This window comes from Musca autumnalis, unplaced genomic scaffold, assembly GCF_047663935.1.
Source record: "Musca autumnalis isolate F117 unplaced genomic scaffold, ASM4766393v1 scaffold_5, whole genome shotgun sequence".
NCBI lineage: Eukaryota > Metazoa > Arthropoda > Insecta > Diptera > Muscidae > Musca > Musca autumnalis.
The window spans coordinates 172,910,657-172,934,083 of record NW_027412088.1 but is presented as its reverse complement, the minus strand read 5'-3'; the positions used below and the strand labels follow the sequence as shown (position 1 = coordinate 172,934,083).

The 23,427-nt window shown below is 39.0% G+C and overlaps 1 protein-coding gene across 4 annotated transcripts; it reads right to left on the bottom strand.

Annotated features, from left to right (window-relative positions):
- Positions 1–8,894: 8,894 nt before the first annotated feature.
- On the bottom strand, positions 8,895–22,857 carry AGBE (1,4-alpha-glucan-branching enzyme). Of its 4 annotated transcripts, none has more exons than XM_073992866.1 (7): positions 22,740–22,857; positions 22,610–22,675; positions 22,457–22,542; positions 13,888–14,057; positions 13,050–13,818; positions 12,707–12,878; positions 8,895–9,949 (listed from the first exon to the last, which is right to left on the bottom strand). In XM_073992866.1, the coding sequence occupies exons 3-7, from the start codon at positions 22,474–22,476 to the stop codon at positions 9,083–9,085; spliced, it is 1,998 nt and encodes a 665-aa protein (XP_073848967.1). In that variant the 5' UTR covers positions 22,477–22,542; positions 22,610–22,675; positions 22,740–22,857; the 3' UTR covers positions 8,895–9,082. The 4 variants fall into 4 exon arrangements, with proteins under 4 accessions (XP_073848967.1, XP_073848968.1, XP_073848969.1 ...); XM_073992867.1 differs by having other exon boundaries at positions 22,462–22,542; XM_073992868.1 differs by lacking the exon at positions 22,457–22,542.
- Between the last annotated feature and the right edge of the window lie 570 nt (positions 22,858–23,427).

Genomic DNA, 23,427 nt, shown 5'->3' with positions numbered 1-23,427 from the left:
GTGCCGTTCAATTGAATATTTACAGAAAGAAGCCTTTAAAAAATTTAATTGTTTAAATTTATCTAATAACGGTGGTTTTTCTGAATGAAAACTCTCCGTGAGTTTTGTTTCTCTCGGCTGTTTTAACATAACGGAGAAAGTGAAAAATTCACCGGGAGTTTTTATTCAGAATAATCCCCAACATTTGATAGGTCGGCCCTCTTATTGTTGGGCCCTCAATCCATAATTTTGTATTTCTTTATTTTTTTGTTATTTTATGTTTTTATTTTCTTTTCTCTTCTATACACCACAACCACCACATATCTGCAATAGTTCAACTTTTGGCATAAACAGGCTTATAAACAAAATTCAATATTTTTGGCTAACACACACACACACTTACTCCACTTATACATAGTTTTTAAAACGAAATTGCAGGGATTTTTTCATTATTAATTTTTTTATATATAAACTTGTAATTATATAAAATATATAATTATTATTTTTCATTACTGCTCAATAAAAACGAAGAAAGAAAAAAAATATGTTTTAATAATTACATTTTGGAGTTGTTTTTTTTATAGCATCCACCATAGGATGGTGGAAATAACCATCTGCGACTCCGGTATATATAAGTATATATATTCTTGATCAGGGTGAAATTCCACAAAAATTAAGCTAGAATGCTATGTTTTTGCACCCGAATGAATGTGAGGAAAAAAACTAGAGATGCGCCCATAGAAGAAATAGCGCAAAATAGACCTCTACCACTCTCCCTCTATTGTCCCCCAACTCGTATAGTAATGCCGTTTTTGAAGTCCTCGAAAAGGAAAAAGTGTGAAGAGTAAACTTCATAACCAATGTATTCAGGATGATCACAATGGACCCCAAGGTCTCCGAGTGGAGTGGCTGTCATCACAGCAGCTACGCAGCCTAATTGCACAGTGCAACGATGACGAAATGCCTGAGGACCTACGGAGCGAAAAGGAAGTATGCCTAGATATTATATCTACTCCTAAATCAACATATTCCGTCAAGGAACAAAAGGTGTTAGTTAAAAAAGTATTGATTTCCAGGGATGCATACATAAAGGAGAGAATTGAGATGGGGTTGTCCTCGCCTCCCATTGAATATGTGGAATCCTTATTTCCACAGTGCCCCATGGCGTATTTAGACAACACAAGCACTGTACTGAAGGAAATCGTGGAGCAGATGACTGACAATGAAAGGAAATGCATATTATGTTTTGATGGTATCACTGTTACAAATCCCAACATTAGATACGCACATTGCTTTCATTTAACCGGCCTTCTGTCGGAATGGAGCATTGTCGCAGGCGTTGTGGGCAAGGAAGGTTATACCATTGACAACTTGAAAGATTGGCTGACAATTATTTATAGGGCGGCACGTGAAATTGGACTTGACATCGAATATAACGTCTGTGATGCAGAGACGCTGCATGCGGCGTTGTTGTCGCCGTTGAAAGTACATGAAGTCTATGTTGAAGTTGTCCAAGGAGAAAAGTTGCTGTGGGGCATCGATATGATGCATTTAACATACAACCTACTTAAGTCGCTCATGGTAAACCGGATTAATGCAATTAAAAATCGTGTGGCGGTTCAATACAGTTTCGTCAAAAAATATAACAAAAAATTTGAGAAGGCACTGAAATTTGGATATGCCTATAACACCTTCAACATCGACGAATACTGCGAATTGTTCAGCGACTATGTGTTAGATGAACTTTCGAAATTGAAGCAAGAGGCCGTTTTGGAGGCGACAAAGCTTGTGGTGTCGAGTGTAAAACCGTTTGTACAGTTACTAAAAAATTAGGCAAATATGTGTCTAGAGGAGAAGCAAACAACTTTAGAAGCATTTTTAAATTTCCTTCAAACGGTGCATTTTTACACCAACGATTTTTTTGTCGCATCAATAAAAGGATGGCAAATTTTATTGCAGAAATTCCCAAATATTTCTCTTGTAAAATGTACAACACACTCCAACATAGAACGGTTTTTCAACAATGTAAAAAAAACACTCAATACTTACTTACAATACAAAGAACCCAAATTCGGCAATACATAGTTTGGAAAACATGATATATGTGAAATCGAGAAGTGACGCGTTGTACAAACCACCAGAGTGTTGACGCTACTTTATACTGGGCTGAGACGATATTTCCACATTAATGAATTCCACTTCCATACTTTACGCACCATATCACCCATATTTAGTTTGCCTCCAAGTCCAAGAGTCAGTGGACGAGAGCCTCATTGATAAGGTTGTAAGCAGAAACAAAATAACGTGGGCAGTAAGTACATTCAAACCCTATAAGTCACCTGGTCCAGATGGAGTAATTCCTGCGATGCTTCATTTTGCCGCACCGCAGATATACCAAATTCTGGAGGAGAACTTTAGGGCCTGTTTGTTTCTTTCCTGCGTACCAGATCTGTGGAAAGAGGTAAAGGTAACTTATATCCCCATGGCGGGGAAAGCCAGTCACTCTGCACCGAAAGACTACAGACCTATAAGCTTATCCTCCTTTCTCCTCAAGACACTCGAACGACTGATCGATCTGGAGATTAGGAGCTTTGTAGACACTGCCTCGCTGAGCAACTCGCAGCATGCCTACATGAAAGGTAAATCTGTCGAAACCGCTCTTCATGAGGTCGTGGGTTTCATTGATAGAAATATGGAGAATTCAAACTTCACCTTGGCGGCTTTCCTGGATATAGAAGGAGCCTTTAACAACGTAAAACTTGAATCCATTCATCTCTCGCTTAGAGCGGTCAACACCCCGGAAACCCTGATCTGCTGGATAAAGAGAATGCTGGAGAGCAGGATCATTAATTCCAGCATTGGGGAGTTGACAACAAGGAAGACAGTAACTAGAGGTACTCCCCAGGGAGGTGTACTCTCACCGCTGCTGTGGCTACTTGTGATAAACAATATTTTGGCGGAATTCGATAATCAGGGCATCAAGGTTGTCGCATACGCGGATGATGTGGTTTTACTAATAACTGGCAAATTCTTGTCCACAATTTCGGAGCTTATGCAAGGAGCCTTATCAAAGCTGTCCCGTTGGGCCACCACAAATGGCCTTGGTGTAAATCCAACGAAAACAGAACTGGTATTGTTCACCAGAAAGCGTAAGCTCAGCGACTTCATGCCACATTGGATGGAGTGCAGTTACATCTACCTCCTGAGGCCAAATAACTAGGTACAATCCTGGATTCTCAATTGAGATGGAATAGGAACGTCGAGGAACGGACGAAAAGAGGTATGATCGCACTCTATTCATGTAAGAATTCGATGGGGAAAAGTTGGGCATTAAATCCAGCTATTATACACTGGTTGTATAATACTGTTGTGAGACCCATCCTATGGATGTCTTGTCTGGTGGCATGCGCTTCGACATAAATCGAACTCTGGCAACATAGACACGGAGCAAAGGGCAGCCTCGATCCTGATAACTGGAGCTTTTAGAAGTACACCACAAGCAGCTCTGAATGCGATGCTAAACCTCTTGCCCACGAGACTTAGCATCAAAGTTCAAGCAGCACGTTGTGCCCTAAGGCTACATGAATTGAATCGTTGGCTTGACAGCACCTATGGTCATGCATGCATTCTTCGGGAGCTAGGGCCAAACCTTAGCTTGAATCGGCAGGGGAAATTCAGCGACTACTTATCACCAATCCATAGATTTGATGATTTTGAGGTCGTTATCCCTAGTAGAGATGACTGGATCCGTAGTAACCCTCCTCTGGACGGTTTGGCTTTCTATACAGACGGTTCCAAGATGGAAGAAGGTACCGGAGCTGGCGTCCACTGCGAAAAGCTTTGCCTCGAATACTCATATAGGTTGAACAGCGACTGTAGTGTTTTCCAAGCAGAAATCTTCGCGATCAAAATGGCCGCAGAGTTGATAAAAAGTCTGGATGCTGAAATCTTTGAACCGGTGACTATCTTCGTTAATAGCCAGCCGGCTCTTAAAGCCATCAAATCCCCCAATATCAAGTCTGAGGCCGTTCTTGAGTGTAGAACTGCTTTGGCGAACCTCACTAACGCTGTCCGACTCTGCTGGGTACCGGGACACTGTGACATTGTGGGAAACGAGAAGGCAGATGAACTGGCAAGACATGGATCTCAATCAACAAGTCAAGCTATCACTGATTCTATCAAACCACCCATATGTCACGTTTTTCGGATGGTGGAGACGTTCTTTGAAGAACAAGCCAAGGAACTATGGCATAATGAACCAAGGTGCAACGTGTCAAGGGCCATTTGGCCGACTCTATCAACAAAGAGAACAACTTCACTTTTAAGTTTAAGTAAGTCAGAAATCAGGGTATTGACGGGATTCATTACCGGCCATTGCAACATCCGAGCTTTTATCGGCAAATGGCAGGATGATGGCGTGGACTATTGCAGGCTCTGTGAAGATGAGGAGGAAACGGAGACGATTGAGCATATTTTATGTCGTTGCCCGATGTTAACTCGAAAGCGATATAGATTAACAGGAATATGCTTTCCTCCATGCTTAACCTTCTACTCAAACATGGAACCAACAATCATAAACAACATCATCAAAAATTTGAATTGGCTGGGACGGCGCGACCCATAAGCGTAATTCCGAACCTCTTTTTATGGATGATCACAATGGACCGAAAGGTCTCCGAGTGGCGTAGTCAATATACACATGACTACACATCCCCAAACCTAACCTAACTTCCTTAAGGGATGGAATGTTGGTCGGTACCGTCAAGCCTTGATGGAGGTGGCTACTGGTGAAGAGATTGACAAATCTCTCACTTCCCCCTCCATCAAGAGCAGTAAGGCCAGGGAAAGGAAAGATAAGCATGGCTACAAGAGAGCAGCACATTACTGCTCTAGATTTGTGGACAAGCTACCTACCAGAGGAGGTCTCTCAGGCGGAATTCCGGGATATAAGGTTGAAGCTTCGCTTTTTGAGGAGGATTGAGAGGAAGTATCCTCACATTGAGAAGCTTCCACTGCCTATCGATTGGATTCCGCGGCCTGACCCGGAGATAGTCACCAGCCCAAAGAACGGGTTGATTACTCCGGATCAAGCCGGAAGGTGTCTGCGGCAGGGACGGCCACCCCTGCTTCATCTGCCCCACCGACACGGTCCCCGAAGTCGGAGAAGCCAAAAGGGCATGTACGGGCGGAGTTGCCACACAAGCCCCCTACTACTAAAGCTGCTGGGGAAAACAGGGACGGGAAATACTCTGAAGCTACTGATTTGCGGAAGCCTGATAAACAGGCATCTGCGGGATCAGTGGCGGGGAACAAATCCAGCCCCTCGGGGAAAACAAAAAGCGGAGGTCGGTCGACTGATGGGACTGACGGTCCATCAACCTCAAAGCTGGCTACCGGCCAGAAGACAACGGGGGCAATTCTCCGTGAATTTTTTCACTTTCTCCCTTAAGTTGCAACCGCGGAAAGACGGAACTCACGGGGAAATTTCATTCATGATAACCCCAAACCTCTTAAGAACAATCGTGTATGAAGAGAGTGAGGTCTTCTGAGGACCCGAACCCAGAGGCTAAGAGGTTGGGTGATCGCCAGTCTGATAGTCGACCGGCATCGTATGCGAAAATGGCCTCTCGACCGTTAAGGGAGCTCAACCAGGGAGGGCCTGCAAAGAAGAGAAGCCAGTTGAGCCGCACAGGCCTGCGAGAATGACAGCCTCAGATGACCTTCTGGTGGCGATCATTGATAGAACTGATCCTGAAGGCAGGATCAGTGACGATCACTTGTTGCTGGTAGAGAGGGCCTTCTGAGGAAGGTCATTACTACCGATGATGTGGATGAGGAATCGCGTGATTTCCTGACTCAAACAGTGAATGGCTCTGCTCCTCTGTGGGACGGTTGCAGGCTGGCTGCGATTTCCATCACCGAAATCCCATCCAGAATCGCGGCGACAACATGGGTGCCACCTCCTGATTCGGGGATGTGGCACAGGTGTTGAAGCTGATCAGGAAGCAAAACAGGCCCATCCAGACCGACAGCTGGAAATTGGTAAAATCCTTCCCGGAAGGAGGAGGTACGGTGATGAAGTTCACCATCGATAGTTTGAGCGCCGAGTTTATTAAGAATTGTAAGGGAGAGCTGTACTTCGGGTTGGCCTGGTTTCGGTTCCGCTTCTCGCAGTCTCAGTAAGGAGTTCGGGCAGCAGAGCGTTTGCGTGGTGCAGATCAACCTGCATCATTGCAAAGCGGCGGCTGCAGAACTTCTTCTCTCCCTTACAAAATCTGAAATAGACATCGCTTTGGTTTGGTTTCTGGACTAAACCTGAAGGCAGAATCAGCGACGATCACTGGTTGCTGGTAGAGAGGGCCTTCTGAGGAAGGGCTTTACTTTCGATGATGTGGATGAGGTAAAGACCGGCTTTGGCAGGGCAGCCGTATACAAGGGCGTCAAAGTTATTAACTGTAAGGATGAGGAATCGCGTGATTTCCTCACTCAAACAGTGAATGGCTCTGATCCTCTGTGGGACGGTTGCAGGCTGGCTGCGATTTCCATCACCAAAATCTCATCCAGAATCGCGGCGACAACATGGGTGCCACCTCCTGATTCGGATGTGGCTCAGGTGTTGAAGCTGATCAGGAAGCAAAACAGGCCCATCCAAACCGACTGCTGGAAATTGCTAAAATCCTTCCCAGAAGGAGGAGGTACGGTGATGAAGTTCATCATGGATAGTTCGAGCGCCGAGTTTATTAAGAATTGTAAGGGAGAGCTGAACTTCGGTTTGGTCTGGCTTCGGTTCCGCTTCTCGCAGTCTCAGTAAGGAGTTCGGGCAGCAGGGCCTTTGCGTGGTGCAGATCAACCTGTATCATTGCAAAGCGGCGGCTGCAGAACTCCTTTTCTCCCTTACAAAATCTGAAATAGACATCGCTTTGGTTTGGTTTCTGGACTAAACGATGGACGTTACTCCCTTTTCTTTACATCGAATGGGGAGAAGGTAAGGACTTGTATTATAGCGAAGAAAAGTTGAAATCTTATTCAACTCTATAACTACAGTGATGGCGATACGATAGTAGTGAGGCTGGAAGTAGGCTCTGAAAGAGCTTTGGTGCCAGCCTCGGTCTACATGCCGTATGAGGTACCTGACCCACGTGGTCAACAAGGTTTCTTTATCTGCACCCCAAGTGCTGCCGGCTAGGGACTTGAGGACCTTTTTCCTACATTTCAGTTTATCGCAGATAGCTATGGCATGTGCGGACGACGTGAAAGTGGTGTCGAATGTGATCCCTAGAATTTTGGGGCAGTTTGTTTTCGGAATTCTGCTACCATCGACCCTGATATTCAACTCTCTTCTATACTGCGCCGTCCATGCGGTGAATAGAGTGGCCGTCGATTTAGTGGTGAATATCTGCATATTCATCGCGTGGAAAAAGGTGGTAAGATCGGTTAAATAGGAGTTCAGTCTCTCACAGATGTCATCAGGGTAGGTACCTGACGCCAGGATCGTACAATCATCCGCATACGTTACGATCCCAATGCCGTCTGGAGGGGGCGGAATACAGGTAATGTGGAGGTTGAACAGTTCCGGAGATATCACCCCTCCTTGGGGAACTCCCTGTTTCACTCTACAGGGCTTGGATTTCTTGTTCCTGAACTCCACATACGACTGGCGACCACACATATAGTTGATTATCCAACGTTTCAGACTTGGCCGGAGGGTTGTCTGCTCGATGTCCTCGAACAGCGTGGAGTGCTTGACAGTATCAAAGGCTTTTGATAAGTCAAGCGCCACCATCACTGTTCTATCACACGACTGCTCCTGCTTGAGTCCTCGAAAAATATGTCTGGAGATGGCGTGCAGCGTGTGTTGTCGTGATGTGCTGCTTACGGAATCCATGCTGATGATCGCCAACTTGATAGCTATTTCTAATGCTGGGGAGGACCAAGGCCTCAAGGGTCTTCCCTACGGGTGACAAAAGCCTTGAGGATTAAGGAGCTACATCTGTGGCGTTGTTCACATCTTGGACATGCTAGTGTTCTACAGCGGATATTTGGTCAGATTGGACTAAGAGACAGGGGAGATGAGATTGACTACATCTCACCAAACCTGGACTTTGACATAGCTGAAGTAATAATCCCCGACAGGAGTGAATGGGAACAAGGCAGACAGACCACTTCCCGATAGCTTATCAATCTTCACCAATGGGTCGAGGATGGAAGAAGGCACGGGATCTGGTGTGTTTTGTGAAGAACTAAATATCAGGAACACGTATAAGCTTAATGACAATTGTAGTGTTTTTCAGGCAGAAATGCGATTTGGAAAGCCCTGGATCTACTAGTGGGAATGACGGACTTTGTAGATAAGATAGTCACTGTTTACGTGGACAGTCAGGCTGCTCTGAAAGCGTTAAGGTCACATACACTATTAAATCTAGGAGTGTTCAAAGTTGTAGGTCTATCTTTAAAACATGTAACATAGTTGTTAAGTTTTGCTGGGTTCCAGGATATTGCAATGTTGAGGGAAACGAGATAGTTGATGAATTAGCAAGACGAGGCTGCCCCTCCATAGCTATTCCTGGCTACGCCCATGACCGATATAACCCGATTTCAGTTATTTTCAAGTTTTTATCTACATTTTACGAATCAGATAACACCTTTCGGGTAACTCTCTCAAGAAAGTTCAAAATTTTGGCTTGAGTTCACTTTTAGACCAGCTCTCGGATCGTTTTGATTTTTTTTACAGCAGATTGCCCTCGCTCCCCCTATTATGATGTTACAATTTTTATCGGTGCAAGTCCATTCATCCTGAGTTATGGGGGGGTTATCAAGGGCTTCTTCCTGTAGAAGACCAATAGGGTCTTATATAAAATCGGTTTTTATATCATTTACATTCCTCCCGTTATAGCGAATAAAAATAAAACATCAAATTAAAAATACATCCGTTTTTTTTATTATAAAAAATAATAAATTTCTCTACAAAAGAAACATTGTTTGCATATATTATATAATAACTACTATATATAAAAATAAACTGAGATTTTTTTCTCTGATTGATATCACTCTGTGTTCAACATTGGAAACCTATAAACAAATCCAATGATCATCCAACTCATCACTAATCACTAACATGTTCATATACGACGGCAGTTCGCGCTGGTGTGTATACTTCGAAAAAGTTTTCACGACCACCATAGTGTTCGTGTCTGGTCAAATGTTTACATTCCTTGTCAAGACGATTGAAGCCACCAAACTGGGAGTCATCGGAAGATAGACAAATCTTATAGGCACCAGCCCAATTGGTGCCAACACGATAACCGGTAAAACTTTGGGTGGGATGGAAATTGAAAACAAATACCAAACCGGCACGTTCAAAGGCAATGATCTTATCACCTTCATGTTTCCAGCTAACATAAGCCGGGTCGGAATGCAACCAGCCAAAACGTTCTTCCAGCTCATTCATGGCACGATCAAATTCATTGAGGAATTTATATTTTAACAGTCCATCATCCACCAAATTCCATTGACGCCGAGCATAGTGATAGGAATCATTGTTACCGACTCGAGGGAAATCTAACCATTCAGGATGACCGAATTCATTGCCCATAAAATTCAAATAGGCCTCACCGCCCAGCGCATGGGTAATGAGTCGAATCATTTTATGTAGAGCCAAACCACGATCAACAATTAAATTGGGCTCGGACATCACCGACATGTGGGTGTACATTTCCTTGTCCATCAACCAAAAGGCAATGGTTTTATCACCTACCAAGGCTTGATCATGGGACTCGGCATAGGCAACGGTATTTTCCTTCCAACGGCGATTTGTCAAAGTGTGTACTATGTCACCCATGCGCCACTGATCATCCGTAAATTCCTTTAGCAATTGAATCCATTTGTCTGGTATGGCCATACCCAAACGATAGTCAAAACCAATACCACCCTCGACAATGGGACGGCACAGAGTTGGCATACCAGAAACATCCTGTAAATTAAGGGAAAGTTAAAATAAAGTATTAAACAACAAGAGGATTTAGGTTTTGTTTAGGAGAGGTACATTTCGGAAGGGTTTGAAATGTTTTATCAGGTGCAGTCCTTGTTATGCTGATCACAACCCTATATTTACAATTTAAAAGAATATTTTGCTTGCTTGGGTGTCACCGTGGTGCAATTGTAAGCACAGCCCCCTGGCACTCTGTATTCGGGGTTGGCAAAATACCCCTCAACCCTAAACTACTTTCTGTACAAATTTCCGAAATGTAAAAAGGTGTTGTTAAGGTCCAAAAAAAGAAGTCAAGCATTTTTTTCACAATTTTCGGTGTAATTTCTAAAAATTTGCAAAAAGTGAGGTTATGGTGAATCTAATCTTTTTAAGTTTTGCAAAACGTTTTAAAGGCTTCAAATGGTATCTGGTATAATTTCTCGTCACAATTTGGAAGCCAAGTAATTTTTAACTATTTTTCCCTGTAATTTCCCAAAATGGCAAAAAGTGAGGTTAGAGTGAAAAAAATGTTTTTTTCATTTTAAGAAATGTAAAAATCTTCGAATGGAAATTTAAATAATTTCTTTTCACAATTTACAAGCCAAGTCATTCTTGAGCTATCTTCGGTGCAAATGTCCAAACATTTAAAAAAAGTGAGGTTAAGGTGAAAGTTTCTTCATTTGCAATTTGTATTCAATTTATAGGCTTGGAATAAACAGATTTCAATTATGTAGCCAGAATAAACTCAAAATTTAGATTTCAAAAAAATTTTTCACAATTTTCGGTGTAATTGCTGAAAATTTCAAAAAATTAGGTTATGGTGAAAAATATTTTTTTCAGTTTTACGGAATGTTTTCTTTTCACAATTTAGAAGTGTAATTTTTCAACTATCTTCTGTGCAAATATCCTAACATGTAAAAAAGTTAGGTTAAGGTGAAAGTTTCTTAATTTGCAATTTTTATACAATTTATAGGCTTGGAATAAACAGATTTCAATTATGTAGCCAGAATAAAGTCAAAATTTAGAATTCAAACAAATTTTCCACAATTTTCCGTGTAATTTCTGAAAATTTCAAAAAATGAGGTTATGGTGAAATTTTTTTTTTTTAGTTTTACAGAACGTTTTAAAGGCTTTAAATAAAAAATTGCATAATTTCTTTTCACAATTTAAAAGCCAAGTATTTGTTCAACTATTTTCTGTGTAAATGTCCAAACATATAAAAAAGTGAGGTTAAGGTGAAAGTTTCCTCATTTGCAATTTGTATACAATTTAAAGGCTTGGAATAAACAGATTTCAATTATGTAGCCAGAATAAAGTCAAAATTTAGATTTCAAACAAATTTTTGCACAATTTTCCGTATAATTTCTAAAAATTTCAAAAAATGAGGTTATGGTGAAAATTATTTTTTTTAGTTTTACAGAACGTTTTAAAGGCTTTAAATAAAAAAATTGCATAATTTCTTTTCACAATTTAAAAGCCAAGTATTTGTTCAACTATTTTCTGTGTAAATGTCCAAACATGTAAAAAAGTGAGGTTAAGGTGAAAGTTTCTACATTTGCAATTTGTATAGAATTTAAAGGCTTGGCATAAACAGATTTCAATTATATAGCCACAATAAACTCAAAATTTAGATTTCAAACAAAATTTTCACAATTTTCCGTGTAATTTCTAAAAATCGCAAAAAGTGAGGTTATGGTGAATAACTTTTTTCAGTTTAACAAAACCTTTTTAAAGGCTTTAAATAAAAAATTGCATAATTTCTTTTCACAATTTAAAAGCCAAGTATTTGTTCAACTATTTTCTGTGTAAATGTCCAAAAATATAAAAAAGTGAGGTTAAGGTGAAAGTTTCTTCATTTGCAACTTGTATAGAATTTAAAGGCTTGGAATAAACAGATTTATGTATTATGTAGTTAGAATAAAGTGAAAATTTAGAGTTCAATCAAATTTTCCGTGCAATTTCTAAAAATTTAAAAAAGTGAGGTTAAGTTTAATTATTTTTAGTTTACAAAACGTTTTAAATGAAGGATTCAAATAAAAATTTGCATAATTTCTTTTCACAATTTAGAAGCCGAGTAATTTTTCAACTATTTTCTGTGCAAATATCCTAACATGTAAAAAAGTGAGGTTAAGGTGAAACTTTCTTCATTTGCAATTTGTATACAATTTAAGGGCTTGGAATAATAGTTTTCAATATATCGCCGTAACAAAGTATACAAAAACATTTTTTAACAAAAATGTTACTCAATCTCAAAAAATTTTAAAAAGTGAGGTTAAGGTGAAAGTTTCTTCATTTGCAATTTGTATACAATTTAAGGGCTTGGAATAAAAGTTTTCAATATATGGCCGTAACAAAGTATACAAAAACATTTTTTAACAAAAATGTTACTTAATCTCAAAAAATTTTAAAAAGTGAGGTTAAGGTGAAATGCAAATTTTAGTCTAGTTAGGAAATGGTTTTATGGCCGTTGGACAAGCATTCTATATATATATTTTCAGCGAATTTCAAGAAAAAAAATAGATAAGTGGTCAGGTTAATGTTGGTCAGGGTAATGTAAATGACATTTTTTGAGTACATAGTATCCTGAGTTGCTCTCGTAACCAAGTTTCCACATATTCATCGGATAAAAAAACACTTAAACCCCATATCTTGACTTCCGCCTGAAATATTATACATATATTGTTGTGATCAGCATAACACGGACTACCTCTAGAGAATATTTCAAATTGAATCTAGCGGAGTCCAAAAAGTAATACTAACCTCTGCAATCGTAATACATTCTGGATTTTGGGTATGTAACATGTGATTGGCCAAGGCCAAATAGTTTAGGGCATCTGTATCGACATTAAGACCAAAGTATTCATTATAGTCACCACTAAAGCCCTCGCCAATGCCACGGGAATGATACAACATGGAGGTAACACCATCAAATCTGAAATCAAAACAAACAAATTTAGTTTGGATCTCTTATGTTAAACAAAAATATGGGGATTATTCTGAAAACTCTCCGTAAATTTTATCTCTTTGTCGATTCAACTTTACAAAATGATTGAAAAAACTCACAAAAAGTTTTCATTCAGAATAACCCCCTATGTCTCCTTACCGATAACCATCAAATTTATATTCATCATGCCACCATCTTAAATTGGAAAGGAGAAAACGCAACACCTCATATTCCATATAATTAAACAAACGACTATCCCAAAGGGCATGTTCACCACGACTACCATCATGGAAATAACAACTATTGGTGCCATCAAATTGATTGAGGCCATCTTGAACATTTTTACTTGCATGCGAGTGAACCACATCCAGCAGAACATATAAACCATGTGAATGGGCCACATCAATCATACGTTTCAGTTCCTCTGGTGTACCATAACGGCTTGAGGCAGCAAAGAAGCTGGTAACTTGATAACCAAAACTAGCATAATAGGCATGCTCCATTATGGCCATCACCTGTATGGCGTTGTATCCCTGTTTCTTGATACGTGGCAAAATGTTATTGGCAAAATTATCATAGGAACCAATGCAGGGTTCCTGTGATGCAATGCCCACATGGCATTCATAGATACGCAATGATTTGGGTCGCTTTGCTTTGGGATATTTACATTGATAACGTTCAGCTGCTGGTGGATTCCATACGTATTGTTTATAGTTAACACCCTGATTGGCTTCTTTGGGTGGTTGTTTAACATACACCGCCCAAGGGGACAATCGATCCAGCAATTGTCCCGCCTGATTGCGTATAATGACTTTGACCTCACTTAAATGCTTGATTGGTGCAGTACCATCGGGATTTGCGGGCAAATGTAGCTCCCATTTTCCAAAATCCATTTTTTTAAAAGGTGTTGCTTCCCATTGCCAATTATCTGGAAAAGATATGGATAAACTTAAAAGATATCAAACCAATGAGTTTATAGGGTGGAAGGGATACTTACTGAAATCACCTGTCAAATAGACATCTTTAGCTCCAGGCGCCCATTCACGTGCCACCACTGAGTTATCAGGTAAAAAGTGCAAACCATAATATTTGTAACCTTGGCTGAAGCTATCCATGCCACCTTCAAGTTTCTCGATTTTACCAATCCATTCTTGGAGGACACCGTTTCTGGAAAGAAGAGAAGTGCATTAAATTCTGAAGATGTATGCAATAGAATAGCTTTTTGTCGGGTTAACATCCTTTCTGAAAAGGTGCTTTTATAGACACTTTCTGAATGAAAGGGTGCTTCTATAGACACTTTCTGAAGAAAAGGGTGCTTCTATAGACACTTTCTGAAGAAAAGGATGCTTTTATAGACAATTTCTGAAGGAAAGGGTGCTTCTATAGACACTTTCTGAAGGAAAGGGTGCTTCTATAGACACTTTCGAAAGGAAAGGGTGCTTCTATAGACATTTTTTGAAGGAAAGGGTGCTTCTATAGACACTTTCTGAAGGAAAAAGGTGCTTCTACAGACACTTTCTGAAGGAAAAGATTGCTTCTATAGGCACTTTCTGAATGAAAGGGTGCTTCTATAGACACTTTATGAAGGAAAGGGTGCTTCTATAGACACTTTCTGAAGGAAAGGGTGCTTCTATAGACACTTTCTGAAAGAAAAGGGTGCTTCTATAGACACATTCTGAAGGAAAAAGGTGCTTCTACAGACACTTTCTGAAGGAAAAGATTGCTTCTATAGACACTTTCTGAAAGAAAAGGGTGCTTCTATAGACACATTCTGAAGGAAAAAGGTGCTTCTACAGACACTTTCTGAAGGAAAATATTGCTTCTATAGACACTTTATGAAGGAAAGGATGCTTTTATAGACACTTTATGAAGGAAAGGGTGCTTCTATAGACACTTTCTGAAAGAAAGGGTGCTTCTATAGAGCCTTTCTGAAAGAAAGGGTGCTTCTATAGAGCCTTTCTGAAAGAAAGGGTGCTTCTATAGAGCCTTTCTGAAAGAAAGGGTGCTTCTATAGAGCCTTTCTGAAAGAAAGGGTGCTTCTATAGAGCCTTTCTGAAAGAAAGGGTGCTTCTATAGAGCCTTTCTGAAAGAAAGGGTGCTTCTATAGAGCCTTTCTGAAAGAAAGGGTGCTTCTATAGAGCCTTTCTGAAAGAAAGGGTGCTTCTATAGAGCCTTTCTGAAAGAAAGGGTGCTTCTATAGAGCCTTTCTGAAAGAAAGGGTGCTTCTATAGAGCCTTTCTGAAAGAAAGGGTGCTTCTATAGAGCCTTTCTGAAAGAAAGGGTGCTTCTATAGAGCCTTTCTGAAAGAAAGGGTGCTTCTATAGAGCCTTTCTGAAAGAAAGGGTGCTTCTATAGAGCCTTTCTGAAAGAAAGGGTGCTTCTATAGAGCCTTTCTGAAAGAAAGGGTGCTTCTATAGAGCCTTTCTGAAAGAAAGGGTGCTTCTATAGAGCCTTTCTGAAAGAAAGGGTGCTTCTATAGAGCCTTTCTGAAAGAAAGGGTGCTTCTATAGAGCCTTTCTGAAAGAAAGGGTGCTTCTATAGAGCCTTTCTGAAAGAAAGGGTGCTTCTATAGAGCCTTTCTGAAAGAAAGGGTGCTTCTATAGAGCCTTTCTGAAAGAAAGGGTGCTTCTATAGAGCCTTTCTGAAAGAAAGGGTGCTTCTATAGAGCCTTTCTGAAAGAAAGGGTGCTTCTATAGAGCCTTTCTGAAAGAAAGGGTGCTTCTATAGAGCCTTTCTGAAAGAAAGGGTGCTTCTATAGAGCCTTTCTGAAAGAAAGGGTGCTTCTATAGAGCCTTTCTGAAAGAAAGGGTGCTTCTATAGAGCCTTTCTGAAAGAAAGGGTGCTTCTATAGAGCCTTTCTGAAAGAAAGGGTGCTTCTATAGAGCCTTTCTGAAAGAAAGGGTGCTTCTATAGAGCCTTTCTGAAAGAAAGGGTGCTTCTATAGAGCCTTTCTGAAAGAAAGGGTGCTTCTATAGAGCCTTTCTGAAAGAAAGGGTGCTTCTATAGAGCCTTTCTGAAAGAAAGGGTGCTTCTATAGAGCCTTTCTGAAAGAAAGGGTGCTTCTATAGAGCCTTTCTGAAAGAAAGGGTGCTTCTATAGAGCCTTTCTGAAAGAAAGTGTGCTTCTATAGAGCCTTTCTGAAAGAAAGGGTGCTTCTATAGAGCCTTTCTGAAAGAAAGGGTGCTTCTATAGAGCCTTTCTGAAAGAAAGGGTGCTTCTATAGAGCCTTTCTGAAAGAAAGGGTGCTTCTATAGAGCCTTTCTGAAAGAAAGGGTGCTTCTATAGAGCCTTTCTGAAAGAAAGGGTGCTTCTATAGAGCATTTCTGAAGGAAAGAGTGGCTGATTGTCAGTTGCTTTGTATTCGTACATGAAACTAGGGGTTCTTAAATCGAGTTCCATACTAGAGTAATTTTATGAAATTGCAGTAGTGGTGAAATCGATTTAAGAACCCCTAGTTTCATGCACGAATGGAAAGCAACTGACAATACGGAAGTCGGCCAGTGCTTCTATAGACACTATCTGAAGGAAAGAGTGCTTCTATAGAGACTTTCTGAAGGAAAAGGGTGCTTCTATAGACACTTTCTGAAGGAAAGGATGCTTTTATAGACACTTTCTGAAGGAAAAGGGATCTTCTATAGACACTTTATGAAGGAAAGGGTGCTTCTATAGACACTTTCTGAAGGAAAGGGTACTTCTATAGACAGTTTCTGAAGGAAAGGGTGCTTCTATAGAAACTTTCTGAAGGAAAGGGTTCTTCTATAGACAGTTTCTGAAGGAAAGGGTGCTTCTACAGAAACTTTCTGAAGGAAAGGGTGCTTCTATAGACACTTTCTGAAGGAAAAAGGTGCATCTATAGAAAATTTCTGAAGGAAAGGGTGCTTCTATAGACACTTTATGAAGGAAAGGGTGCTTCTATAGACACTTTATGATGGAAAGGGTGCTTCTATAGACACTCTCTGAAGGAAAGGGTGCTTCTATAGACTTAAAATGTATGTTTTGGGAAATTCCGCCATTTTATTGGCAGATATTCAATGGAATTTGCAAATTAAATGAAGTGTTTTGCTAAAACTTGTTGGATGTTAATACACTCTCAGTTATAGTCTGTTTATAGGTGTGTACGATAACTTTCCCAGCAAAAAACTACTCAGTCAATTCCAGCAACCTCTCTCAGTGAATTTTACTCTCTCAAGCAAGAAAAATTGCAGAAAGTTATCGAACAACAATTTGTAAAAACTTGCAAGGAATCAACTGTTTTGAAAAAGAAGAAGAAGAAAAGTTTTTGCATCAATTTAATGTTCTTGTTTTCCATGATTTTTTTATATTTTTCAGCTTTTGATGTTTAATTTTTTGATATTTCAATATTTATTTTTGTTTTCGCCAAACAAGAATAAAAAATAAAACAAAACAAATGTTTTCAAATCAGCTGATCAGACTTGCAAATTTTTGCGGGACAAATTTTCCCAGCAAAAATTTGCAAGTTCTCAGTCACAAAACTCTCCAAAAATCTCTCCAAACTCGCTCTCTTTTGCTGGATAATTTTGTTATCGAACAGCATTCAGCAATAATTTGTACGAATTTGTAAAAATTATTGGGTTATCGTACACACCTTATATCAGCCATGCACGCGTCTTTACGAAAAAGTTAACTACAACTCTCTTTCCCATACAAAAACCCAAAATAGCATTCTCTTCTTGTTCACCATTGGTTTATATTACAGCTTTTTTCCAAGTTAGCCTTGTTTATTAGAATTTATTTGACATTAGATTTACTAATGAGTACCACAAAATAAACGGTAAAAACTGCTCCCTTTTCTGCCCTCAAACTTATTTCAATTATTAGCCGTTTTCTTATTTATAAAATTATAATAAATAAATGTCACATAAGTTCATTTCCGTAATGTAAACGTTACGTACGTATAACTAATCGTCCGTAACGTGTCCAATTTACTTGATGAGAAGTACTCTCTCCCATTTCTCTCAAACATTGTGGGAAAGATTGTTTATAAACAACTTTCCAACTGATAAAGAAAACAAAAAGAAGTCCGAAGGCATGCAAGGTACAAGGTTTATTTATTTTATTTTTTGATAATGATTTCTCTTTCAATAAAAGAATATAAAAATAGTAAAACTAAACTAATGACGTTGTTCAACGAAATGCAGAGCAAGAAAATTGTGCGCCGGCATGCATAGCGAGGGGAAATAAAACAAAACCAACAAAAAAAACCAACTACAAAAACATTTGACCTTGATAATTGAATAGAATCTGCCGGGTTTTTTCACGCTTCTTCTACAGGGAAATTGAAATTGGTTGAACAAATTTGAAGGGAATTTTTTTTATATGTTTTTACTTCCTTTTTCCTTTATTTGTTGTTGTTGTAAATGTTGTATTAACAAAACCAACTTGTATTCCATTCCGATTTTTATTAATAAATAATCTTTTAGTTCCATCTTTTACTTTGTATTATTTAATTTAACCTTCACTTGACATTGCCCGCATAAATTCATTTCTATTCCCAACGCATTATTATTACACAATTTGTAGTTTTTTTTCATTGAACATCAATTATGATGCATATTTTAATGTTACATTCATCACTTTCGTATCTTTTATTTATCTCAACACATTCTTCATCGATACCGTTTAATTTCATTTATTTTTGCAATAAATGCGATAACCGACGAACCGCCTCATTGGAGAACGGAGGGAGTAGTGTTTGTTTTTTTACCTACCTACGACGAATTTCTCTTTCAAATGGTTTTAAATATGGATCCAATTTTAAAAGATTTTCAATTTCTTTAACTTCAACTTTCATGGGATCCATTCTCGACACTTTTTATATTCAATTTCAATTTAATTTTTTAGGTTTCTTGACCGGCTACCGAATTGCATGCGATGTTGTTGACAACTGACTATGGGGTATACAATTTATTTATGATGTTAGTTGTCAAGTATTAATGAGAATTTCTCAGTGGGGAGGAATGGGAGCAGTTGGATCAGCTGTTTTTTCTTGCTTTTGTTGTTTTGTGATTTGTTCTTTATCTTGTTGTGTTTTGTTATTAAAGGAAGGCATGAGTCGACTTTGGAGAATGCTAATGGTTACACTTAACCGGATTAACCCAGTGGGTTTGGATTTCAATGTCAATTCCATAGCGCAAACGTCAAATAAATCCCCTCGAAGTGGTTTAACCCGACAAAAAAACTCTAGTGTAATCGTACTATAAAACGGCGTTTGCATTAAACCCCGTTTGCACTTCATCTAAAATGCATTGGATTTCATTTGACGTTTAAGCAATGGAATTGACAGTTGAAATCGAGTGAATTTCATAAATGTATGTAAACTTATAGCTGGTTTATACTTATGCTCCGAAATCCACTGGATTTCACGAAATCCTGAAATACATGCCATTGTTTACACTTATTTTTTGTTGATTTCAAACATCCAATAATCAAGGTAGATGCATATGTGCAGCTGATTGAACATGAATAGAAGGGCAATGGTGGTAGAAGAGGATGATGCCCAACAAACCAGCCAGGCGAGCAACACACAAGAGGGGGTCGAAACCATCATCGACTCCAAAAAGCCCGCTTAAACTCCGTACACACTAGAGCTTTTTTGCCGGGTTAACCTTCTTTATGAGGATTTAGTTGACGTATACCTAATGGAATTGACATTTGAAACCCAAACCCACTGGGTTAACCCGGTTATATGTAAACGGCCTATAACTGGAGGAAGTACGATTGAGGTCATAAAGATAAACCTCCATCGGAGTAAAACGGCTACACAAGCCCCGGTGGAGAAAATAAACATAGGCAACATACATATTGATTTAAACCAGGTACCTTGGATCGTAAAAAACAAAGTCTCCGGACTGAACAATATAAATTATCAATTTTTTCACGCTAGCACAGGAACTAAACCGATCATATGACATGAAAAAACTTATGCTTCCTTTTCTCTACAGAGTTGTCAACATCGGACGTCACGGTATTAAAGCAAAGAGATGTGGAATATATACCTAGCGGCATTTTATCTGCTGTTCGACTCGCCGACATTATTAATGTCGTCGGAATTGAAAATCAAGCAAACAGGTAATGAAGTACTACACCATTTTTACATGTATTTCGAATAATTTCAGTATTAATTCGAAACATTTCACTTGTAATATGAGAACTCAAATTGAATTTTGAATTATTTCATTTGTAATTCGAAATTCATTTTTTTTCATTTATAATTTCAATTTTTTCATTTGTAATTCGAATTATTTCATTTGCAAATCTAATTGGGTTAAGTTCGGAAAACAAATAATAACCCGGTTACACTTAACCGGATTAACCCAGTGGGTTTGGGTTTCAAATGACAATTTCATAGCTCAAATGCCAAATAAATCCTCATCAAGTGGGTTAACCCGGCAAAAAACTCTAGTGTAACCGCACTATAAGATAAAAACTAGGACAAGAAGGAAGATATAGACAAACATGTTAACAAATTAACCGAGGCACTAGTAAGGTTACTCAAAGAAAGTTGTCCTCTTCGAGAAAGGAAGTCAGCCTACGAAAACCCTGGATGATAGAGAAAATTCGCATCAAGGGCAAAGAGATCCGAAGACTTTACAACAGGGCAAAACGTAAAAAAGCAACTATATTTTGGGACAACTTTTTGTGAACAGGTAGATGCGTAAAAGACGTCTCAAAAATCAAAAAGTTTCTATCCAAAACTAATGGAAACAGAGCTGATGGTTGATTAGATGTAAAAAAAAGATGGAAAACCCAAAGCTTTCTGATGAAAACGCATAAACAAGCCATAATTAGTATCTCACCATACAAAACAGCGGAACCAGACCAAATCTTCCTGGCCTTACTTTAAAGGGAAGTGTACTATATATTTCCAAGCTGGTCGGATTTGCGTATACTCCCTAGCATGAGAAGTCTTTAATCCAAAACCTGGCAACGCAGCAACGTCAGCACGGAAACACTGATCAACTCCATAAATGAGTTTTAGGTAGACCAGACCCTGAAGAACTGCATAAACCATATAATAAGAAATATGTATATGGATTAGTTGGGCGCTACATGATGTAAGAGAAATATATTAAGTTGGCCACGGAACGACACAGGGGTTTTTTTCACGTCTACTGTGGGTTACTACCATAAATAGTGTATAAGGGGCCTTAACCGATGATGGATTTAAATGAGGATCTCCCTTCTTACCCATAAGCTCAAACCAATCAAAAGAAAGTACGCAGCATACCTTCGACCAACAACTATTATCAACATGGATCGGCGCGTTTTTTCTGTTCTCCCATGAGAAGATTAGTGTCTAGCCTTCTATAAGAAGAGCTAGTGGTCCTCTATAAAAAGACCTAGTGACCTTCTTTATAAAGACCTGTAGTGGGATTCTGTAACTCATTTTTGCTGTTATCGATAATTGTCGGTAAAATTAAAATGCTTATAATTTCGATAATTAACGAAATTTTTCGGTAAGTTAACGATGAATAAAAAGTAGTCGCTTGCCTCTACCGACACATATATGCTCTGTTCCAGAACCTGCAAGAAGCTGTTACGGATCCGCTTCACGGTACTAGGAGGAGTCCTCCGGCTGCTCACCGCCTCCCAGGTCGAGTTCCAACCCGCTCCATCCCAGCCCAGACCCTTAACAAGAAACCTATTAGTCTATTATCTCAAACACTAAACAACGGTCATCTTTATTCCCATCAAGGACTTGGTGAATATGTCCCACACTAGCCCTCCCAACCTAGGCTGCAACATCCGTTTAAATTCGTCACGAGCCCCAATCCGCACCTGCACACATTTACAACACCACACTTACCTTCGCAGAATCATCCCCCTCTACTGCGACTTCAATCCGACATGATTACCTTCATTAATGCGACAGATGAGTCCTTATCCTAAGTACGACGACAATCGTTTTATTAAAATTGTAAAAAAAATTAACATACATATATCATTTATAGTTACCAAATACACAAAATATTACTGCAATTCATCAAGGAATCACAAAGGCGTATTGTTGGCTCTCTCTTCGGCCAAATAAAAAAAAAACAATCTCTCTCCCGACTAAATGAGCTCGCTTAGGTGGATATTTTAACTTCGGGCAATATTAATCCCTTCAAAATTTAGTATTTCCTTTGTAAATCCTATCTAACAATTTTTCCTATTAATTACCAAATTAAAAAAAAACATAAAAAAACATGCAATGACCTTAAAACTAGACTACAACTACTATATTTCTTTTCTTTATTGTTTTGTTTAATCTCGCTTCTTGATCCTTTAACGACAACGTTCTTGCAGAAATCAACACTTATATTCGGTTATGACCCTTTATAACAGGCCTTAAAGCGATCTTAACCGCCCTTACTCTGCCACCTTTTTTATGGATACCAATTGTTATTTTCAGCACGTCTGTCCACAGACATTGATAAAACTGGCTATCTGAGATATTCTATTCCAGTGACCTCACCAAATAGGCAACCCTCTTGCTTAAGAAACTCTCGACTTTTTCTTTTTTTGATCAAGCATACACATACACTGAAGGTATAACTACTTACAGTACCTGGTGGTGCCGCATATGAGTTGGCGACTGGACTTGCCTCTGCCCCAAGGGAACTGAACGTCCAATAGTGACCAGTACAATCTTTAACCAAATAGAACCATTTTACATGTTAAGTAAACTATTTATTCTGCGGTCGTTCTACACTTACGTATGCTTTTTGTTCACTTTAATTTCAGCCAACACAACCACACACACCGGAAAAGGACTTTGCAATCTGGATGAGATGTGTATTTTATTTTTTAACATTCCTGCTGAATTTTGATTTTGAAATAACTTACAATTTATTCCGCCCCGTATTTATTTAATTTATTAAATAAAAACCACTATTACTTTAGTCCTATACTAAACGGCTTTTGATAATGGCAACACGGCACACACACTTCACTGTTTTTGGTTATGCTTTGATTTTAAAATTTTTCGTGTTCCCCTTTTATATCATTCCCATATTTCCAATTTCAGTGGCCATTTTTAATGCCCCTCTCTTGAGTGTTTGCGCCAATTATATTATTTTGGAGCAAAACTCAAGAAAAACGGCAAATATAAAAATCTTTTTGGCGGTTAAATTTTTATGAATGAAATCTTTCTTATTGATCTCACCCTTTCATCCGTAGCATTGCCATCTTGAAATAGTCTAATAATCTTTAATCTATTACTTTCCTCTCGAAAGATACGTTTCATATACAACCCTTCTTATAATGGAGAGGACTTTGTTTACTATTGTCATTCACATTAATATTCTGGCACCACAGCACTCTTCGTATTTGATATTGACAAAAAGCCGGAAAAAAAACTAAAAAAAGACAAATTACGTGAACTTCATCAAAGGGACATGGTTTGTGTGAACCAACAAACCATATCAATGGAACTTCCCTCCCACAACCATTTTAGTGGGCGTCTGGTGTGCTCACCCAAACATCATCTGGCCTATTGCTTTTTGGAATTATGCCGTCCGTGTGTAAAATCACT

Excerpts from the sequence above, each read along its gene's own strand:
- AGBE (XM_073992865.1), bottom strand. The coding sequence starts at position 18,711 with ATGGATCCCATGAAAGTTGAAGTTAAAGAAATTGAAAATCTTTTAAAA. Across the intron at positions 13,819-13,887 it reads CTATTTGACAGGTGATTTCA|ATAATTGGCAATGGGAAGCA; the intron begins GTAAGTATCCCT and ends TATCTTTTCCAG. Across the intron at positions 9,950-12,706 it reads AATGTATTACGATTGCAGAG|GATGTTTCTGGTATGCCAAC; the intron begins GTTAGTATTACT and ends CTTAATTTACAG.